The sequence below is a fragment of the Berghia stephanieae genome, chromosome 2, assembly GCF_034508935.2.
Source record: "Berghia stephanieae isolate SIO BIC M18660-M18661 chromosome 2, UCSD_Bste_1.3, whole genome shotgun sequence".
In the NCBI taxonomy this organism is placed as follows: domain Eukaryota; kingdom Metazoa; phylum Mollusca; class Gastropoda; order Nudibranchia; family Aeolidiidae; genus Berghia; species Berghia stephanieae.
This window is the reverse complement of record NC_088361.1, coordinates 53,905,204-53,925,203: the sequence shown is the minus strand read 5'-3', so window position 1 is coordinate 53,925,203 and position 20,000 is coordinate 53,905,204. Positions and strand designations below refer to the sequence as shown.

The 20,000-nt window shown below is 34.2% G+C and overlaps 1 protein-coding gene across 2 annotated transcripts in view; it reads left to right on the top strand.

Moving 5' to 3' along the window:
* Window positions 1-3,434, top strand: part of LOC144963683 (uncharacterized) — a 130,865-nt gene extending 127,431 nt beyond the window's left edge. For both annotated transcript variants that reach the window (XM_078897638.1, XM_078897637.1), the window contains exons 8-9: window positions 1,517-1,564; window positions 3,120-3,434. In XM_078897638.1, coding sequence (XP_078753764.1) covers window positions 1,517-1,564; window positions 3,120-3,262 — 191 coding nt within the window. In that variant the 3' untranslated portion in view covers window positions 3,263-3,434. The remainder of the gene's footprint in view (window positions 1-1,516; window positions 1,565-3,119) is intronic.
* The last annotated feature ends 16,566 nt before the right edge of the window (window positions 3,435-20,000 follow it).

The following is a 20,000-nucleotide window of genomic DNA, read 5'->3' as shown; positions in this document are numbered from 1 at the left end:
AATTAAAAATAAAAAACCCACCAAAACCCCCCAAAACAACAATGTTATGCAATGGAGTCTCTTGACGCAGCTGGATGATCTTGACTTTGCCATTGACCTTGCACTTGTGTGACACGATTTCAAACAAATGCAAGACAAAACGAATAGACTACAAGATTTCTCCTACAACACAGCGCTGAATATCATTATCAAGAAAACTAAATTATTGAAAATATATACTATCTACTTATATCGAGAAACGAATGATTGATGACAGTCCCATTGATGAATTTGAATCCTTTATATATCTTGGTCGCAAAGTCGACAAGAAAAAGAAAGTAGGGGCAGAGAGAGAGAGATGTTACAGCTAGGGTAGGTAAAGCAAGAGCACCTTTTTAATGTTGAAAAAAATCTGGTCTTCTAGAGAAATACGAAGGAAAACAAAGAATAAAATGTTCAACACCAATGTGAAATAGGTGTTGCTGTATGGCTCAGAAACATGGCACTTGAATAAGAACATACGTCATAGAACAGTCCTTCAATAACAACTGTATGAGAAGAATACTGCAAATTAAATGGCATGCCAAAATTAGAAATACAGATCTATGGGTAATGGCAGGCCAAGAAGAAATAGAAAGTAAGAGGATGAGATGGAAATGGCTGGGCCACACCCTGAGAAGGCCTGCAACACATATTACCAGACAGGCTCTTTCATGGAACCCAGGGAACGAGGAAGAGAGGGCGGAAAGGAACAGCTAGAGAAGGGCATTGATGAAGGATCTAAAAACTGAGGGCTTAACATGGAGAGAAGCAGAGAAGATGGTTCAAAGCCGGACAAAATGGAGGGGATTCGTCGATGGCCTATGCTCCAGTCAGAGTGAAGGGCCAAATTAAGTAAATATGTCTGCCATCGAATTATTACTTTGATTGATTGGCATTTTATTATGTTTTGAGTTTGATGTAACACTTGGAGCTCAAAATACTAGATACTGCTAATTACCTAAACAAAATACCTGTAAAACTTTTCTTTTTTAATTTCATTCGAAGAATAATTTTATTTCATCTGAACCAAAGATTGGAACACATTTATATAAATCACCTGTTATTTGTTTTATATGGTTCATTTCTTAGAGCTAAATGTTCATAATATCATATAATAATGTTTGAAATGTTCAGTCACTGGTTTGTTATACGTATATTATGTGTACAACAATTTTTGTTCTGTTCATTCAATTTTGTAAGAGTCGACTGAAGTATTATTCGGTGAATGCAATAAAATAGATTAATATTATGCTTACATTAAGTTGTTTTTGCAGTGTTTATCGAAAAACATCAAATTCAACCAAAAAAAAATACTTTTTTCTAAAATTCCTTTCATTATAGTTTAGATAATAATCAGAAACAATGATGAAAAGTGAAAGGCATGGGATATTTACAGAAAAAATACATAACCTATTAACCTATTATAGCGAAATGAAATTGTCTAGAAATACAATAATAATTCAAAAATATCACTTTGATTAAACTCATTTTTCAGAAACCAAGTCAAGATCAAGGAAAGATCATACTAATGCTCATTTTTACGGTAATAATTGTTTTATCTCTTACATAGTATGGCACATGGAAATCATTTTCTTTTTACAAATAAAATAAATAATAAATAAAATAAATAAAATTCCCTTTATTCATCAATTTGTGTCTAGGATCTATTCCAGAGGAATACTGAATTGTCCAGTCGTAGACCGCAGTGCAGCGCCGCAAATTGAACTAGAGCGGGTGACTTGCTCAAGGCCACACAGTGCAACGGCGGGTGATCGAACTCAGTACCTTTCGGGTACGAAGCAAAGACTGTACCACTGAGCAACGTTGTAAACGTTGTCTGTCGTACACCAATAAATCCCGTACGGAAAATGTGTCTTTGTGGTCTATTCCAAGAGAAAACTGGAATAACCCAGGTGTTAGCCGTAGTGCCGCGCGCAAACTGTGCTAGGGCGAGATGAATTGCTCAAGGTTGCACAGCGGAGCGGGTATTCGAACTCGTTACCTTTCGGGCACGGAGTAAAACTGTGCTACTGAGCCACGCTGTCCCCTTAAATATATATATATATATATATATATATATATATATATATATAATATATATATATATATATATATATATGTACATTATGCCCTTCCGCCACGACATCATAAGATCAAACAAGATGTCTGATGTCAACAGGAATCACCCATGTTGTCCCAGTGAGCGAATTGGGGGTAATAATTTTGCCCAAGGAAAAAATAACGAAAGTGCCTGAAGCCGGGCTCGAACCCGGGACCTTCCGGGTCACAGTGCAGTGCCTCAACCACTCGGCCACTTCGCCAATGTACGTTACTGTGATGAAGAGATACTGTCTGGACTCGCACCAAGATCTAAATCAAGATTTAGAAAAGGCATTTTGCACACATCTTCCTCGCCCCATTGGAGATGACTATTTAATTTCGTGGTCTCCTTATGATATTAGCGTTGTCTTTGTCTGAAAGCTGTACTAAGGCCTAATAGATTGTATGTCATGCCCATCATTACATCATTGTTGGTGAGAAGTCATTGTAAAAAAGCACATCCGCTTTTCAGCGTGAACTTAGTTTGATGCCCGGTATCTTCAGCATCTTCACGGTCACCATATTCACCCAAATGCACATGGATTAGTAGCTAGGTCCATTTTAGATCTAGAGAAAGTAAAGGCGAGATGAGAAGGGGTTAGCCATTTTATTATGGCACGTCATTGGCACAGAGCAATATTTTAGAAATAAGGGTAGGGGATCGATCCCTCATCGTCTGTTTTGTTCCCCGAATTAACTTTACTTTTTATTCTTAAGAGACTTTTAAAATCGCTTGCAATGATTTATCTGGTATCATCAAAATATGGGGCAGTCTAGTTTCCTCGCATTTTTTTTCTATTTATAGGCTGTTTGCGTTTATTTTGTATATGTGTTCGCCTCTACCCCCCCCCCCCCAACCCCCCTCACACGCATAGGGCTATAAAAGGACATACTTTTTCACTATGGCCAATCATAGATTTTAAAACGGAAGTGAGGACATACCGAGTCAAATTGAGCGTGAAACAAAGTCTTTTTTTCATTTTCTATCCTCTTCACAGCCACCAAAGTTGAAGTGATGAAAGAGAACAAGAGTAAGAGGGATGGAGGAAATCTTGTATCTTCATCAAGAAACACTGTCTTTGTTTGCCTGTGTGTTTTTGTCTGTCTCTATAAGAAATTGTTTATATATTTCTCCTCCTAAAAATATCGAACTTCGCTTTGGGTCAAATTATTAAACCAGGGGATGGTTCGAAGAAAGTGGGACAGTTCTTTAACACAGATTGAGTGTTCTTTTTCAACTGACATATATTGGCTTGTGCAACGTGTATGTTTTGTGTAATCCAGCGACTCAAAACGGCACTACGTCCGATTGTTTTAACGCTGAAATATATATATATATATATATATATATATATATATATATATATATATAATAATAATGATAATATAATGAACTTATATAGCGCCTAGTTCCAATTTGGAATTGCTCACTGGCGCTTTACATCAACACATCATGTATGATATACAAATATAGAACTGGCATGTTAAAAACACACAAATTCGATGATAACATAATATATTATAATAAAATACATACTAAGAGTCCAAATTATATGCCCTACAGAAAATCTCAGTTTTTAACCGTTTTCTAAAGATAAGTGGATTTTCACTATTTTTAGTTTCAATATTGATGGAGTTCCACAGTCGGGGGCATGGTGGTCAAAGGATTTCTCATGAAAAACTAACGATTTTGGGGGTTCCCTTAGGATATTTAAATTGGCAGATCTTAAATTTCGACTGGGTTCATAAAGGTGGATAAGTTCCTGAAGGTAAACAGGAGCGGAATTGTTTAAGCAATTGAAAACATGGGTGAGTATTTTAAATTCAATCCTAAACTTTACAGGTAGCCAGTGTAGGTCCTCCAAAATCGGTGTTATATGCTCACGCTTTTTAGATAACGTTACCAATCGAGCTGCTTTGTTCTGTATCTTTTGGAGTCGATTAATGACATTATTATCACAACCATAGAGCAAGCTATTGCAATAATCAAGGCGGGTAAGAATCAAAGAGACCACAAGAAGTTTAGTAGTATCAATATCAAGAAGCCTTCTAATAGCACCAATAGATCTAAGGTAAAGATTGCAGGATCTAGTTACATTAGTGACATGGGCAGACATGTTTAATTTGGTATCGAATAAAACTCCTAAGTTTCTCACAGGTTCTTTAGTGATGGGAATTACACAATCAGAAAGATTCAGGTTAAGCGTGGAAAGGTCCACGAAGCCCCGTCTTGTAATTTGCAACACCTCTGTTTTATATATATATATATATCATAGCAATAAATTATACAACTTCAAACGTTAAGTTCCACAAAGAAATTTAGTCCGAATAACATGATGTGTAACATTATACAAACACATGGAAAATATATATGTCTTAAAAAGAATTAATTTGTTAAATTTGTGTGTGTGTGTGTGTGTGTGTGTGTGTGTGTATGGGTGTGTGCAATTGTGCACGCGAGTTAGCATATATATATATATATATATATATATATATATATATATATATGTGTGTGTGTGTGTGTGTGTGTGTGTGAATATTTGTTGTTCGAAGAGAGAGAGAGAGAGAGAGAGAGAGAGAGAGAGAGAGAGAGAGAGAGAGAGAGGGGGGGGGGAGTATTACAATTCGCTTTTCTGCATTAGTTCCAAAAGAATTGTTCTAAAATTATATTTCATATAATATGTATTATTTTAATGCATTTTTCCGTTGTCATACCCTAATTTATGTTATGATATGATATCTCCTATTACACAATGTGTCGTGTGACCTAACACCTAAATCAGGTATTACATATTGGTGACAATGATGAGGAAAATAGTTTGAATTAGATGTGAATGTGAGTGGAATTAACTGAATCAAGGTGCACATATTTGCAGATCGGATAGCCGGACGATAGGGTGGGCTTAATTTAACATTGGTTTAATAATAGACAAAAATTTACGTTCTTCTGAGAGTATTTCCATTACACAGTGAGCCAATTACTGCAAGTAAGTGCACGTCTATTGCAGTAAGTATGACTATTTCAATTGTTTAAAAAAAATTGAACTACGATAACTTTGACGTTAATCTCTTAATTTCCCCATCTTGTTCATCTTTGTGTATTATCAGATTTATACTGCATGTCACACATATTATTATTATCATTATTATTATTATTATTATTATTATTATTATTATTATTATTATTATTATTATTATTATTATTATTATATATTATTATTATTTGTCCCTTCGCAATGAAAGTCATTGCAGTAAACATATTGACTTATCATTATTGATATGAAAAATGACCTCAAATTATTTCAGAGCATTCTGTTATGTACAACAATAAAATAAACGTATACTTGTGAATCGGTTTATCGGTTATATAAATCTATACAAATGATGTGTGAACCTTTACAGCCGGGCTTTGGTTATATGTTTGTGATGAGATGATATTATTTTATACCGTTTTCACCCACAAGAGGTAACGACAACATGACACGGGCTTTATTAATGCCCAAATCGCATCGCTCTTGCAAATAGATGAAATGATTGATTATGTATGGTAAGTTATAACATGTTTAATATTATAATTTCGATCTCGCTGTTCAAGAATCCATACTATTGTTTCTTAGCCAAGATCACGTGTAGTTGACCACTCAATTGTGTCCATACGTTAAGTTGCAGCGTGTCACCAAATTGAGTGATATTTTTTTTAATTTAAAAAAAACGTTTGCTATAATATGTAACTTTCTATTGAGTTGTACCATATAAACCGATATGAATTTATTTTGAAAAATTGCTTTTAACAAATTCCGGATGTTTAATACTGAAATATAATCTACCAACTGAGAATTGACACAAAGGTAATAACAATAACACTATATCTAAAGATCGAAAAAGTATGGACAACGTTATTTTGTCCGCACGATTCTTGCACTTTGAGAATCTATTATATTATCTATTCTTTTGACGCCAGCCTCAGAGTCTTTGAATTATTTTGCAATATTTGATTTGATCAATATAATCTAATTACAGCAAGGGCATTTCTAAAAGCATGCGGTTTACTTAGTATAGATGTCTTTTTATGAATAACATAATAAACACTTTTTCGTCACAGCCTTTTAAATTCTTCATCATAATACACTCTGCTTAAATTCATTATCCAACGTGGTCTGCACTCTTGAGCACGTTGCTGGTCAGCTGTCTCCACGCATCATGATCCTCTGCAGTGCCAATGAAATCATTTTCGGCCATTCTTAGGTCATTTAGATATATCATTCTCTCTCTTCTTCTATCTCTCTTTCCTTCGTTGATCCCAGATGTTACCAACTTTTCTCTTTCTGTTCTTTTCCGTACCTGTGTCTTTCTGATGATATCTATCAACGTTCTTCCTTTTCTCACCTTCGCCAACACTTCCTAGTCCGTGTACTTGTCTGTTCATGGTAACCTCAACTTTCTTCTATACATCCAATCTCAAATGCCTCTTGCCTCCTAGTATATTCTTTGTCAAGCGTCCACGTTTCCCAACCGTATAAAATAGTACTTATTACATATGTTTCCACTACTTCCATTCTGGTCTTCAACTTTAGATTGTTGTTTGCCAAAACGGGACGCATTCTATGCAACACATTTATTGCTATTGCTATCTTTGTTTTAATTCATCTATAACGCGTGAGTCATAGGTAATGACAGTTCTAAATATTTAGATTTCTTTGCTTGTTTGATGAACTCTCCTTTACTTGACAAGTAGAAGATGGTGTTGTTGTCATTCTTTGAGCCCACCATGCATTCGGTTTTCTTAACATTGAGTTTCAGGCCCATCTCTTCACTTTTGCTCACCAGTATATCTAACGTTTTCTGCACGTTTTATGGAGAGCATGCCATTGGAGTACCATCGTCTGAGTATCTTATACTATTCATTATCTGCCCCCAACGACGTCGCCTTTCTTATCTTCAATTTCTTTGAAGACTATTTCACTATATATGTGAAAAAAGACCCAGTGATAAGATGCAACCTTGTTTACTCCCTTCTCGATGTTAAAGAAGTTCAATGTTTCGTTATCAAGTTTGACACACGTTGTTTGATTCCAGTATAAGTTTTTCACAAGTCGAAGGCCTTTACTGTCTACACCAATCTTTTCTAAGATTTTGAAGAGCGTTTCGTGCTGTACTGAACCAAAATCTTTGGAATAATCAATGAAGCATACATAATGTGATTTTTGTTTTTCGATTGATCGTTGCATTATTGTTTTTAATGTAAAAATTGCATTTATTGGACCCTTTTCTTGAACAAAACAAAATTACTGGTCAATTACCCCTGGAGAGATCTTGCTCCTTATTCTTTTCATAAGTATTCTTACGATATATTTTATCGCCTGGCTCATTATGCTGATTGTTCTGTGTTGGTCACAATCAATAGTTCCTTGTTGTTTTTGCAATGGTAAATAATGGTTTCTTTTTCCGAGCACGCGCCTCTTTTGTCATCCGCGTAAAGATTCTCTATGTTTATTGCCCAAAGTTTTAAAATTTCGTTGTTGTCGATAAGTATATTACCCTTCGCATCTTTCACGCATTTTTTGCCATGGTCCACTTAGATCTCCTTACGTTAAACCCATGCAAATATCAACTCCAATGATCAGTTTTGAGTAGCAAAACTTTCCGAGTAGTCATGTCTTTTCCAATTTTTGAGATAAGGGAGCGAACTCAGTAATAATAAGCAACTCCAATATCGTTTATGAGTAGCGTCCCTTCTGATTTATAGTATCGGTTCCTAAATACACAAATATCTCATTAATAATGATTATTCAACTCCATTTAAGTCCGTTTGATCTCATTTAGTGCATTTAGATACTGTAAAATATACCTTCCATGATTCAAAATCGAACAAATTTGTTCAATTTTCCATTCAAATGAACTCCGGAGAATTAAACTTCATAAGTTATGGACTATTCATATCTAGTATTAGAATCGATTTGCATCAAAATAAATATTTCATGAGATAGAAACCAAGAATATATACTATTAATTTTGTGTGTGCGTGTGCGTATGTGTGTGTGAGTGTGTGTGTGTGTGTGTAGGTGTATGTGAGTGAATGAATGTCTTCCAATGAGTCCTGACTTAAATCCAAAGGAACGCAGCACTTGGTCAAGGATTTCGAAAATAGTTTACAAGGGTCGTACAACGTTTTACACCAAAACAATCAATTGAAAATGCATGGGGCGAATTATATATATATATATATATATATATATATATATATATATATATATATATATATATATACAACAGCTTTCCGCATAGACGGAAACAACTATTAATCGACGATAACACAAACTTCGACCCATGTCACATACAGTCCTGATGGCCATAAAGGCCTGAAACATTAATGTAGGTATCATGGTAAATATTGTAATATACATTTGTGTGCGTGCGTGCGTGCGGGCAGGTGCGTGTGTGTTGTTGTATGTGAATAAGAGGAATTAAAACAAATCCTTTCTTTTAAAAATATAGCCTTACAGAGAACATTGTGCTTATTTGAGTCAATAAAAAAATTGATACGGCGCACAACGCTACTGAAAGATTTGAAAAATAGAAATGTATTTTTTACAGATAGATAAACAGATAACGTGATTTCCTTTTATAATTTAAAGTCAGTTTGAAAGTTGGTCAAGTCAAACAGATATCATAAAACATTTACCGAAGACACGAACAACTCTATCTGTCCAGTAGAGTCCTTACTTCCGTTGTGTTGATTTAGCGGTGATCAGTGTTGTTATGTAGTAGTGTGTTCTCATTGCGTGTATGTTTATGTGTGTGCGTGTGTGTGTATGTGCGTGTGTGTGTGGTGTATACATGTGTGTGTGTGTGTTTGTGTGTGTTTTGGAATGTGGTTGCGTGGAAGAAAAAAAAAGGGGGGGGGGGGGTGTCCATCAAGTAGAGAAATTCCTGAGCAGGGGGGGGGGGAGGAGGGGGTGTTTGCTAGGAACTGTTAGATTGGCATTTTTCAGCAAATCGTGGCATTCATAGTGATATAGTTCACTTGATCACATGACGGTATTCGGATATACAGAAATTTTAAACAAGTTTCACCGATTAACAACATCAACTAAGATTACTGCTGATTTTACTGTCGTTTTTATGCCATCGATGTGATTATTATTGCCCTGGGAAATATTTAGTTAAACATTTCGGCAAACTGTCAATTGGTTCTGTCTAGCTTCTAGCCCGAACAAACCAAAAGTAGACAGATTCAGGGACTTGATATTTTTCGCGTCCGTTTCAGATTTTCATTTGACCTCACATAAGTAAAGGGGAGACATTCCGAAAACTGCTACATCCCCAGTATTCATTCAATTTGTATTTTCACCGTTGATCTTTTGTCAGGCGTTTATGTATTCAATTTGTCATCATATAAAAGCGTTTTAAAAACTCTACAACAAACCTTGATAGATTTGTCAGAGTTTAAAATTTCCTAATTTGACCATTGTTTTGATTCTAGGCCGCCATTTTAATTTGTGAAGTATTGAAGGCAGTGCAAAGCACTCCCAAGTAAAGACTCGCGACTTATTGATATTGATATGTACTGACTGATAAACTAAAATCATGCCGAATAAAGCATGGCAGCGACGACAAGCACATCGATTAAAATGTGCATCTAATCGTAATCAAGCTAATCAAGAAAATGATTCTGGCAATATCGAATGAAAATAGTTCTTTCCCCGCGAAATTGCGGGCTTTTTACTAGTAATATAAAAAAGAGAAGTCGGTTATTGTGCTTTTAATGAGAGGAGATATATAGAGAGAAAGATAGATAGATAGATAGATAGATAGATAGATAGATAGATAGATAGATAGATAGATAGATAGATATATAGTAATATAGATAATAGGTAGATAGATAGACACGGGTAGGTTGAGAGACGGATATATTGATGATGTATCGATAGATAGATAGATAGATAGATAGATAGATAGATAGATAGATAGATAGATAGATAGATAGATAGAGATAGATAAAAAGATAGATAGATAGATAGATAGATAGATAGATAGATAGATAGATAGATAGATAGATAGATAGATAGATAGATAGATAGATAGATAATTAGTGTGAAATAGAGAGGGGTTTGGGGAAAGAGAGAGAGAGAGAGAGAGAGAGAGAGAGAGAGAGAGAGAGAGAGAGAGAGAGAGAGAGAGAGGGAGGGAGGAGAGAAAGAGAGAAAGAAAAAGAAGGATGAAGATAATAACATAATTTGAATAGATTTATGCTTGTAATGATATGTAAGTTACTGCTGTTTTGAAATATAGCGGATGTTCCATGCAATATACTAAATTATACTTAAATTGCTCCTTTCTTAATGTTACTGGGGTGTTATCTGACCTTGAGGGGACGAAGTTATAATTTTTATAATTGGGTGTAAACATTCATTCCTCAAAATAGTCACCTACCATAATGCACACATTTTTGGTTTGGGCGATGATCTTCAAAATTCAGTGTTTTTAAACGCTAATGACATCTTATGGATACTCTTTGAGTTTTTTTCTCCGGTGGAGACGAAGACATTTTATCATTGGGGAAGAAAACTGATTTAAAAACTGGTCCCAATCTCATTGGAAGTGTAAAACCACTCTTCCGGAGGACTGGATAATACCGTGTGTAATTGATCGTCTTGTTTTAGAGTAATGACATTTAATTTTTTGGTCGTCAGCAAAGATCAGCCATCTTCGCTCTTATTTTACGCCCTAATCCTACATCATGCTACTATAATAGTTATGCCTCCTTATGATTCAATAATATTGTATGCATTTCATTTAATATTTGTCCTCCAAAGGACTGGTTACGTGCACACTTCCAATGAGTTTGGAATAGGAAGAGTAGAAGTTGTGACTTTTCTGCTTTATTTTGTCTAATTATCATAAAGTATAAACATTGCAGCATTGCAACCACAATTGATGTTTGAAAAGTTGCTGCACCATCTCAGCCAATTATCGGAAATTCCCATCTTTTTGTGTTCACTCTTGATTGAAATACTTTTTAACCATGTAAACATTTCAAGCCTGTACCTCTACTATCTAATTGAAAGTCAGGTAAAAATAAAAATACTGAGTACCGACGTATTTTTAAATATTTTGTATTTTAAAAAAACGTTAAGTGATATTTATCCGAAATTGAGTCGTCAGCAATAATTTGAGTAATGATTAACTATTGATGTATTTTATTTCGTTATGCCTTTCTTGCAATTTGTCTAAATTCAAAATACCAGTTTGTTTACATAAGTACCAAATCTTTCAATAAGTAATGGTTTCTATTACCTATACTGGGATTCAAGTTTTTCTTTTTTCAATAATTATTTGAAATGCGTACAAACGACTCTATTATTACTATATTAGATTCACTATTTATCTTCTCTTTTGTGTTTTTTTTGTTAATGAGAAATAAATATTTTATATCCCATACGAATCAGAGCTTTTATGTTTGTTTTTTTATTGATAGCTACAAAAATGAGCAGATTTTAAAAAGTCATACAGATTTTAAAAATTAGTTTGTAATGAAGAAGGAATAAAAATGCTATGACAAGTCATTCGATTTAGCGGCACTTATTCTTTTACAAAGTCAAGTACAGTGACGGTGAGCTGGGTTTATAATTTCTATTTTCATCTTCGCAAATAACACTATGAGCGTGCGAGTATGTGAGCGTGCGAGTATGTGTTATTCCGCGATGAACATTCCTTTCTTAATAAATACAAATACATGATATAATGCATTTATTCCACCCTTCAAAGTAAGATTCTTAGATATTTCATAACCAATAAAATGCTTCATCTTGCAGTGAATTCAAGTTCTCTATATTGATCCCTTCAGAAAATATCTGGTCATCAAAACATATCAGAAAGCTCCGCCCAAGTTCCCATCGCACTTATCGATAGTTCAGTACTTTCAAACTTTTAGTCGAAATCCAATCGGCCCAAACATTTTTTTTTACTTCTACAAAATTAATGTAATGATTGAGTTTTTTGTTTTCATATAAAAAACTTGCATTCAAAACAATAACTGGAACACTAACTGGATCGATTCAATTCAAATACTCCCACCTCATTGTCATACTCGCTAACCAGAAGATTGACACTCAACCCCGTGCTAAAATCTGATGGCGTCTGTTTTCGATGGGATTTGACGAAATAAATTTGATCCAATCTCATTATACACACAGACCATCTTCATGCCAATACTCTTCATCAGTTGTAACGTCACGTCCTTCCTAATGACGCATGGTAACCTAGTAACACTGGCTCTAAACTATCGGAACAATGGCGGACGCCCGTATAAAAGTATTTCCCCGGCGAGCATAAAAGCGTATCCAGAGGAAAAAAAACCCATAAATTTGATCATGTTTTGACTTTTACACATTCTGATCACAAGGCATATGAAAAGTTCTAGCCAGCATGAAGAATAAAAAGTAATGATTTTATTTGTTTAGAACCAAGATGGCCTCCGTTGCCGGGCGGCGTGACATCAGACCACTGAATCCAATTATAAACACCTTGGAACATTTGGTGACGATTGGTCCAGTGGTTGCGGAACTTGAGTGTTTTGGAAAACAAACTATTGTTAAAGTGTATGCATGTCCCACGCGGTATTTATTTCTTATTACAGCAAGATTGCTTTAATTTTAAAGGCGTTTCATGTCTATTCCAAGGCATTAATGCCACTATTGACATTCATTTATTAAAGGAAATCGAAATGTATTGGTCATACCGCTCGGAATAAGATAATGATCTATGATAATAACAGCAGTTGGTATCAGGACTTAGTATATGGGAAAAGAAACAGAGGTCAGTAATCTTTCTTATATCTCAGCAACATGCCATCTTCAAACGGTCTCAATGTGCACTAAATGGGCCTGGTCCAGTAAAAACAGATGGGGGAATAAAGGCACACAAGAACCGCGAAAGTTACGTAACTATAGTCAGATTTTTAATAAGTGGCGCGTGTTTTTCTTCTTTTTCTCAGCTGCCCCCCCCCCCCCCCCCCCCCTCACCCAATGCATAGCTGCAGATATTTGTATGAACCTCTGAATCAATTTGTCTTAATAAAAAAAATCATGAATTTTAAAACAATACGAAAGGATTTCGTTTATTACAGCTTTATTAAAATCGATAACAGGTGAGGATTGGAACTCTTAGAATATTTACATCACCTAAATTATGAATTTTCCTCAAATCCATTTTGAAGGAATTCGTTAAACTGGAGTGTTCGGCTGATTTGAATTTAAACGATATATGTGCAGTATTTGAATATGAAGCAACGAATGGCAATTATTAACCATCAGACATCTCCATCTTATAACTATCAATACACATTACTGGTGAATACAAACGAAAGTGAACATAACGCGCTTCCAATATAATTTTGATTGCAAAAGTTTGAGAAATAGCTTGTGTTTATCCCAAAGAGGATTGCATAAATTTATGTAGACTGGTCAAAGGTAAAAATTCATCAATTATGAGACAGTGTCCTTTTTACTAAGGAGTATAATTAGCATTTTGATAAATGGTCAGAATATGTAGTACTGTCTGATTGAAACCATGAAATCATGTCAGCTTTTATATTTGCCAAAGTTGGAGCCTTAAAGTGACCATGGACCAACGAATGGTAGCGTTGTCCAATACAATACAGCTGGATGCCTCAATGGAGGGCAGCAAACGATATTTAGTCAGTCTTAAAACACCTTTGCATTGACCTCAGAATAATATTCCAGATGATGCAGAGAAGAAAAAATGGCATGGCATCCTTTTAAATATCCAGCATCATCACCACCTGCAAGAATAACAATGATTCTCTGTCCAGAACCCATGGGCCTTTTTCTGCTTGAATAATCAGGCGTCCAATATTTATTCGGATGTATATTTACGCTCACCCATACATCTTTGGATGATATCCATATCAAAGTCATCTATGATCCTTTTCCTGCCACGTTGTTCTACACTTGTGATCTCTCTGTTGTATTTCGATAACGATCTTCTCATGGTTGATTGTGAAAACATTGCCGTCTCTCTTTAATGAATGATCGATAGCTATAAGAAGACTTTTTTCGCAGCTTTACGAGAGTGGAACCAATAGAGATTCCGTACCGTGTCCTGTTGTTTAAGAGCCTAATATGTTTTTAAAACCTTTAAATGCCCTGTGAAACGTTCATGTATAGACAAAATGTGTCAAAGTTATATAAACAGTGTTTGTTAATTTGACAATATTGAGTATACAATCACTATTTCAAATGGTTTAAAGCGAGAGATTTCATATCAGTCTTTAGTAATTGCGAAATGATGTAGATAATGTGCCATAAATAATAAATTCAAAATTTAATACAATTTACATAAGTGGTATGTTTGTAACACAAAGCCAATTGTTATTATTTGGAAAGAAGTATGACGTGAACTCATAATCACTACGTCAGCAGAAGATTTCTTTTGGAAATATGATGAATTCATTCATACTTTGTGGTGCGTAACTTTTTTCATTTTTTTTACAGTGTAAAATCTCTAATTTTGTGTCAGCTGTTTTAAAGTATTTTTTATAGGTATTAAAGAAGAAAACTTTTTAAATATGGCATCAATACGGCCCAAAATCTAGATTCAGTTAAGACAAATTGATTCAGAGGTTGACACAAGTTTTTACAACTTTTGATAGAGGGACAGCTGAGAAAACCCAGAAAAACACGCGACATAAATAAAAAAAAACTGACTATAGTTTTGCTCTTTTGTCGATATAGATAGTGTGCGCTTGGCTCAGAAGCTCACAACATTGCCATCCGGAAGTATACCGTAAAACACACAAAACTATGTGTAACATTAAACGTTCATAATCTGAGTGAGAATTACTCATAAACGCGGATGGCAAAAAAAAAAAAAAACAATAACAGAGACCTGAGTGACGCCAACGTCATTCTATCTATACTAAAATCTGACAGTTAACATGTAAGTGTTGAACATGCGAAAAAAAATAGAATGGCAAGCAATTACTATTGTCCGTTTCACGCCAAGGAAACCGGGATAAACTCCGCCTCAACGCCTATGGCTCTAAGAAGAAGTCATATGTCACAAGTAATTAAGTAATTTTTTTGGGACAAGCCACGATCAGACTAAATTATTTTTACTCACTCCGCCATCAATGGGTCAAATATCACTTTTGATCAGACCCGTATTTTTTATAGGAACAGAGAGGAAAGTATGTGTTATAATTATAGATTAAAAAATACTTTAGAGAGCCAGTTAGAAGATAAATTAGATGCTTCCATAGGAAACAGCGCAAGATAATTCAAAAGCTCTACTACCCAACCAAAATAACTAACAAATCGCTCTGCATAAAATGCAAAGAAACACAGTTACCTATTCAAATTTTGGAAACAAGATGGACACTATTTGGACATATTTTAAGGAGAGAGAAATATTCCATAAATAAGGCGATGGCGCCATTCTTTACACCAAGACAAACACTAAGGCAGCCCCATAACAAACATGTACACTACCATAAATAAAGACCTCAAGCGCGTCGATGACGCACAAGAACAGAGATGCAGAAAGGATTTAAAATACCGGAGATCCATCGCAGACCGCCATTAGTAGTAAGAACAAATAGGAAAAGATGCCAAACCGTCCCAGTCCGAAGATTCCGAGGCGATCGGCAATAAAAGTCAAGTAAGTCAAGTTAGAGAATATAAAGATAAAACAATTGACGAGTAGTTGCCAAAGGGGACGATTGCTCTTTAAAAGTGACTAACAAATAATAATAATAATAAAAATAATAATAATAATAATAATAATAATAATAATAATAATAATAATAATAATAATAATAATAAGTAATAATAATAATATGATGATGATAATAATAATAATAATAATAATAATAATAATAATAATAATAATAATAATAATAATAATAATAATAATAAAAATAATAATAAAAATAATAAGTAAAATTAATAATAATAATAATAATAATAATAAAATAATAATAAATAATAATATAATAATAATAATAATAATAATAATATAATAATAATAATAATAATAATAAAAATAATAAGTAATAATAATAATAATAATAATAATAATAATAATAATAATAATAACAATAATTATAATAATAATAATAATAATAATAATAATAATAATAATAATAATAATAATAATAATAATAATAATAATAATAATAATAATAATAATAATAATAATAATATAATAATAATAATAATAATAATAATAATAATAATAATAATAATAATAATAATAATAATAATAATAAGTAATAATAATAATAATAGTAATAATAATAATAACAATAATGATAATCTGCATTTCATATCATTATTATTAGTAATTCAAACGATGCACCGGAGACTCGAAGTGGAAGGGATCGAATCAAAGAACAACTTTAAAAAACGATTATAAAGTAAAGTGGGGACAAAAGTTATCTACTGGCATTGTAACTGACTGAAAGTATGTGATCCATCAGAACACACTTTCTATTTTATTTGTTTACTTTCTTTTTTTTTTTGGTTCAATCTGTTTGAGTTTCAATGACACTTTCATTGGTCTAAATATGGAATTCACAGTTGAACATGGATATCATTGTAGTCTATCAGTCGACAGTCAATATCACGTGATTTGATTCATCGTGGCAAAATTCAGTTCAAATATGAAACGGAACGAAATATCTATATCGGATGTGTTGCTCATTTCCTCTTTGGAAATCTTTTGCGTTGAAAGTATGAAGGCTTATATCTTACCTGCCATCGTGTACTAGAGAGCGTGATGTTACCAGCACAAAATAGCCAAATTAGTCACTGTCCCTACAACTAGTTCTACTTGTTCTAGGCAAAAGACTAGCTAGTCAGAGACTAAAAAATGTTCAGGAAATCCGATTATTTAGTCACTTGGTCCGTTTAGGCTTAAGACTAGCAAGTTATTTACTAGACTAATGAATAACTAAATCTCGTCCTCGTAAATGAAAACGGTCTGTGGTTTTGAAGTATTCTTCTCGGTGCAAAAATTACTCAAAATATCCTCAATATCGATCTCTTTAATGATTCACCATTCTCAAACTATTTTTTCTTCGTCAGCTAGTATGAAATGTTTGACCCAAATGAAAACAATTTATACTCATACGCACCAAAAGATTAATTTTAATAACCGATAAACTGTCTTTTAAACTTAGCGAAAATATTCTGAAATCGTTGAATATCTTTTTTATTCATTCAACGCGTTCAAAGCATTATTCAACGAGTGCGTATTTACTTAGAAATGATAGGGCTTTCCAAAGGGTGGAATAAGTGATAATAAATGACTTGGCGTGAAATAGTTATTTTGTAAAATTGCTCTTAAAACAAAACAAATAATGCTGCGCCATTCAGCTTTCATCCCATTTCACTACAATCCACTATACCTCCATATACATTATTTTATTAATGAATCTGTTTATCTATCAACGAAAGCAAAATATTCTATTCTGTCGAGAAATCAATATGAACAGTTACTATCTGATTTATAAAATTTGCCCACACTTTGAAATGTTCATTTCTAGGATTTACGTGGCCGTCACAGTCGTGCATTTCTCTGAAAGTTCATGCATTGGTCAAGCATGTTGTAGAAGTCGATTTTGACCCCCCCCCCCCCCCCCCCCCCCCCCCCCCCCACACACACACACACACATAACCAGTAGAACAAGCCGAAGCCCCGGAGACGTGAGTCACAACAAATAATAACACCATATCGAACTATAGATAGTATGCAGATGACGTCACTCAGGCCTTTGTTATTGTTTTTGCCATCCGCGTTTGTGAGTTGTTCTCACTAAACTGTATTAACCAGACTATAAAAGTTCATGGTTACACAGAGTTTGTGTGTTGGTCCGTTATACTTCCGGATGGCAATGTTGTGAACTCCTTGGCCAAGCGCATTCTATCTATAAATTATAAAGCCCATTTGTCATTTCGTTTCTGAAATGAGGCGAGAAAAATACAATATTATTATATCTACTTCTTTAAACAGCAGGCTAGTAAAGCCGCGCATCAAACTTTCACGATAAATTAAGTGCTGGTCATAAAAGTAGATGGATTAAGAAGTAGGGAAGAACAAAATAATAGATTGTTGGAAGTCTTCATCGGAGGATAATTAATTGGCGAGCTTCTAAGACATGTAAAGTACTTTACTGAGGGCTGATCGTAGAGGACGATTAATTAAATATGGTTTTTCAAAGGCTTCCCGATACTTCAACGATGACAACGACGACGATGACAAAAGATGATGATGATAATGATGATGATAGTGATGATGATGAAACACTAATTCTTTAAAACAGATGTTTTCTACATGGGATGAAATAGTAGGAAGACGTTCACCCCCACCCCACCCCCTTCTTTATACAATGATACCAAGTAGCCTACCTGAAATGTTCGCTTTATTTTTTAACGATAATTTATTTTTAGCATGTCTCAGAGAAATTTATAAATAATCTAATTATGAAGGCCAAAAATAACTCTTTTGAGCTAGACCCCCTTCCAACATCGCTTTCAAATTCTTGCATTCCCGAGCTTAACCCACCAATGACTGAAATAATAAATCCGCCACCACAGTCTGGTATCGTCCCCTCTTGTTTTAAAACAGCTCTGATCATCCCACTTTTAAAGAATCCATAGCGATTTAAAAAAAACTACAGATCCGTTTCAAATCTCCCCTTTATTTCCAAAATCCTTGAAAAAGCAGTTCTTCACCAATTAACTTTACATTTAAAATTGCATCATCTATATAAACAATAATAAATAAAATTCTCTTATTCATCCCATGGGGGAAATTTGTCTTTAGGGTCCATTCCGAGGAAAGACTAGAATAACCAGGCGTCAGCCGCAGTGCAGAGATGGAAACTAAGCCATTCCAGTCAACTTTTAGAGATAACCATTGTACCTAGATGGCGTTGTTAAGAGTAGTAAATAATTTGATTTTAAATGCTGACAAACAGGAGGTGAACATTTCATGTATGCTGTACTTATCAACTGCATTTGACATGATTGACCACAAACTTCTGTTGAATCGACTCGAACGTCTTTTTGGTATCAAGGGATTGGCATTGAAATGGTTCGCTCGAATCATGTTTAACTAAATGTCAACATAATGTCAAATCATCTGATCATCCTCTGAAATTTGGTGTGCCAAAGGGATCAGTATTGCGTCCAGTTTGTTTGTCTTTTACAATTAACATGGGGTCCCTTGGATAAATTATTTCTGCGTTTAATCTACAATAGCATTTTTATGCAGACGATAGTTAAATCTTTAAGTAAACAGCCTAAGTCCATTTACATCTTTTAATGGAACATGTCCCATCTTGCTTTGCTAAATTGAAAATTTGGATGGAACTAAACAGATTAAAATTTAACGATAGTGAAACTGAAAATATATTTATCGCTAGGCCAACAATTGTTAAAATTGCGAAAAAATCATTCCGTAAGGTTAATTTTGATAGAAATGACAAGAAGCCGTAGTGTTTGACATCTCATCGCAAGATACATTTCGGCCTTGTTAGTCACTTCTCACATTCTGTAGGAGCAAGATTATTGCAATTCTCTCCTCTCTACCATAAAATTGAGCTTTAAAAAATGAGCTTTTATATAGCACAATATCCACTAGATGTGATCAAAGCGCTTTACAAGAGGTCCTGGCCAACAGCAATATTTAACATTTAGGACGGGATATAACGCCTATTAGGCGATATTACATTTTTTTTCAGACAGAGACAATACTGTTAACGGCGAGGTATTCATTTTACACCTGGGTACGGTGAGAGAATGTGAGTAAAGAGCCTTTAACAAGGACCCAACTATATGCCGAGCGAGGCTCGA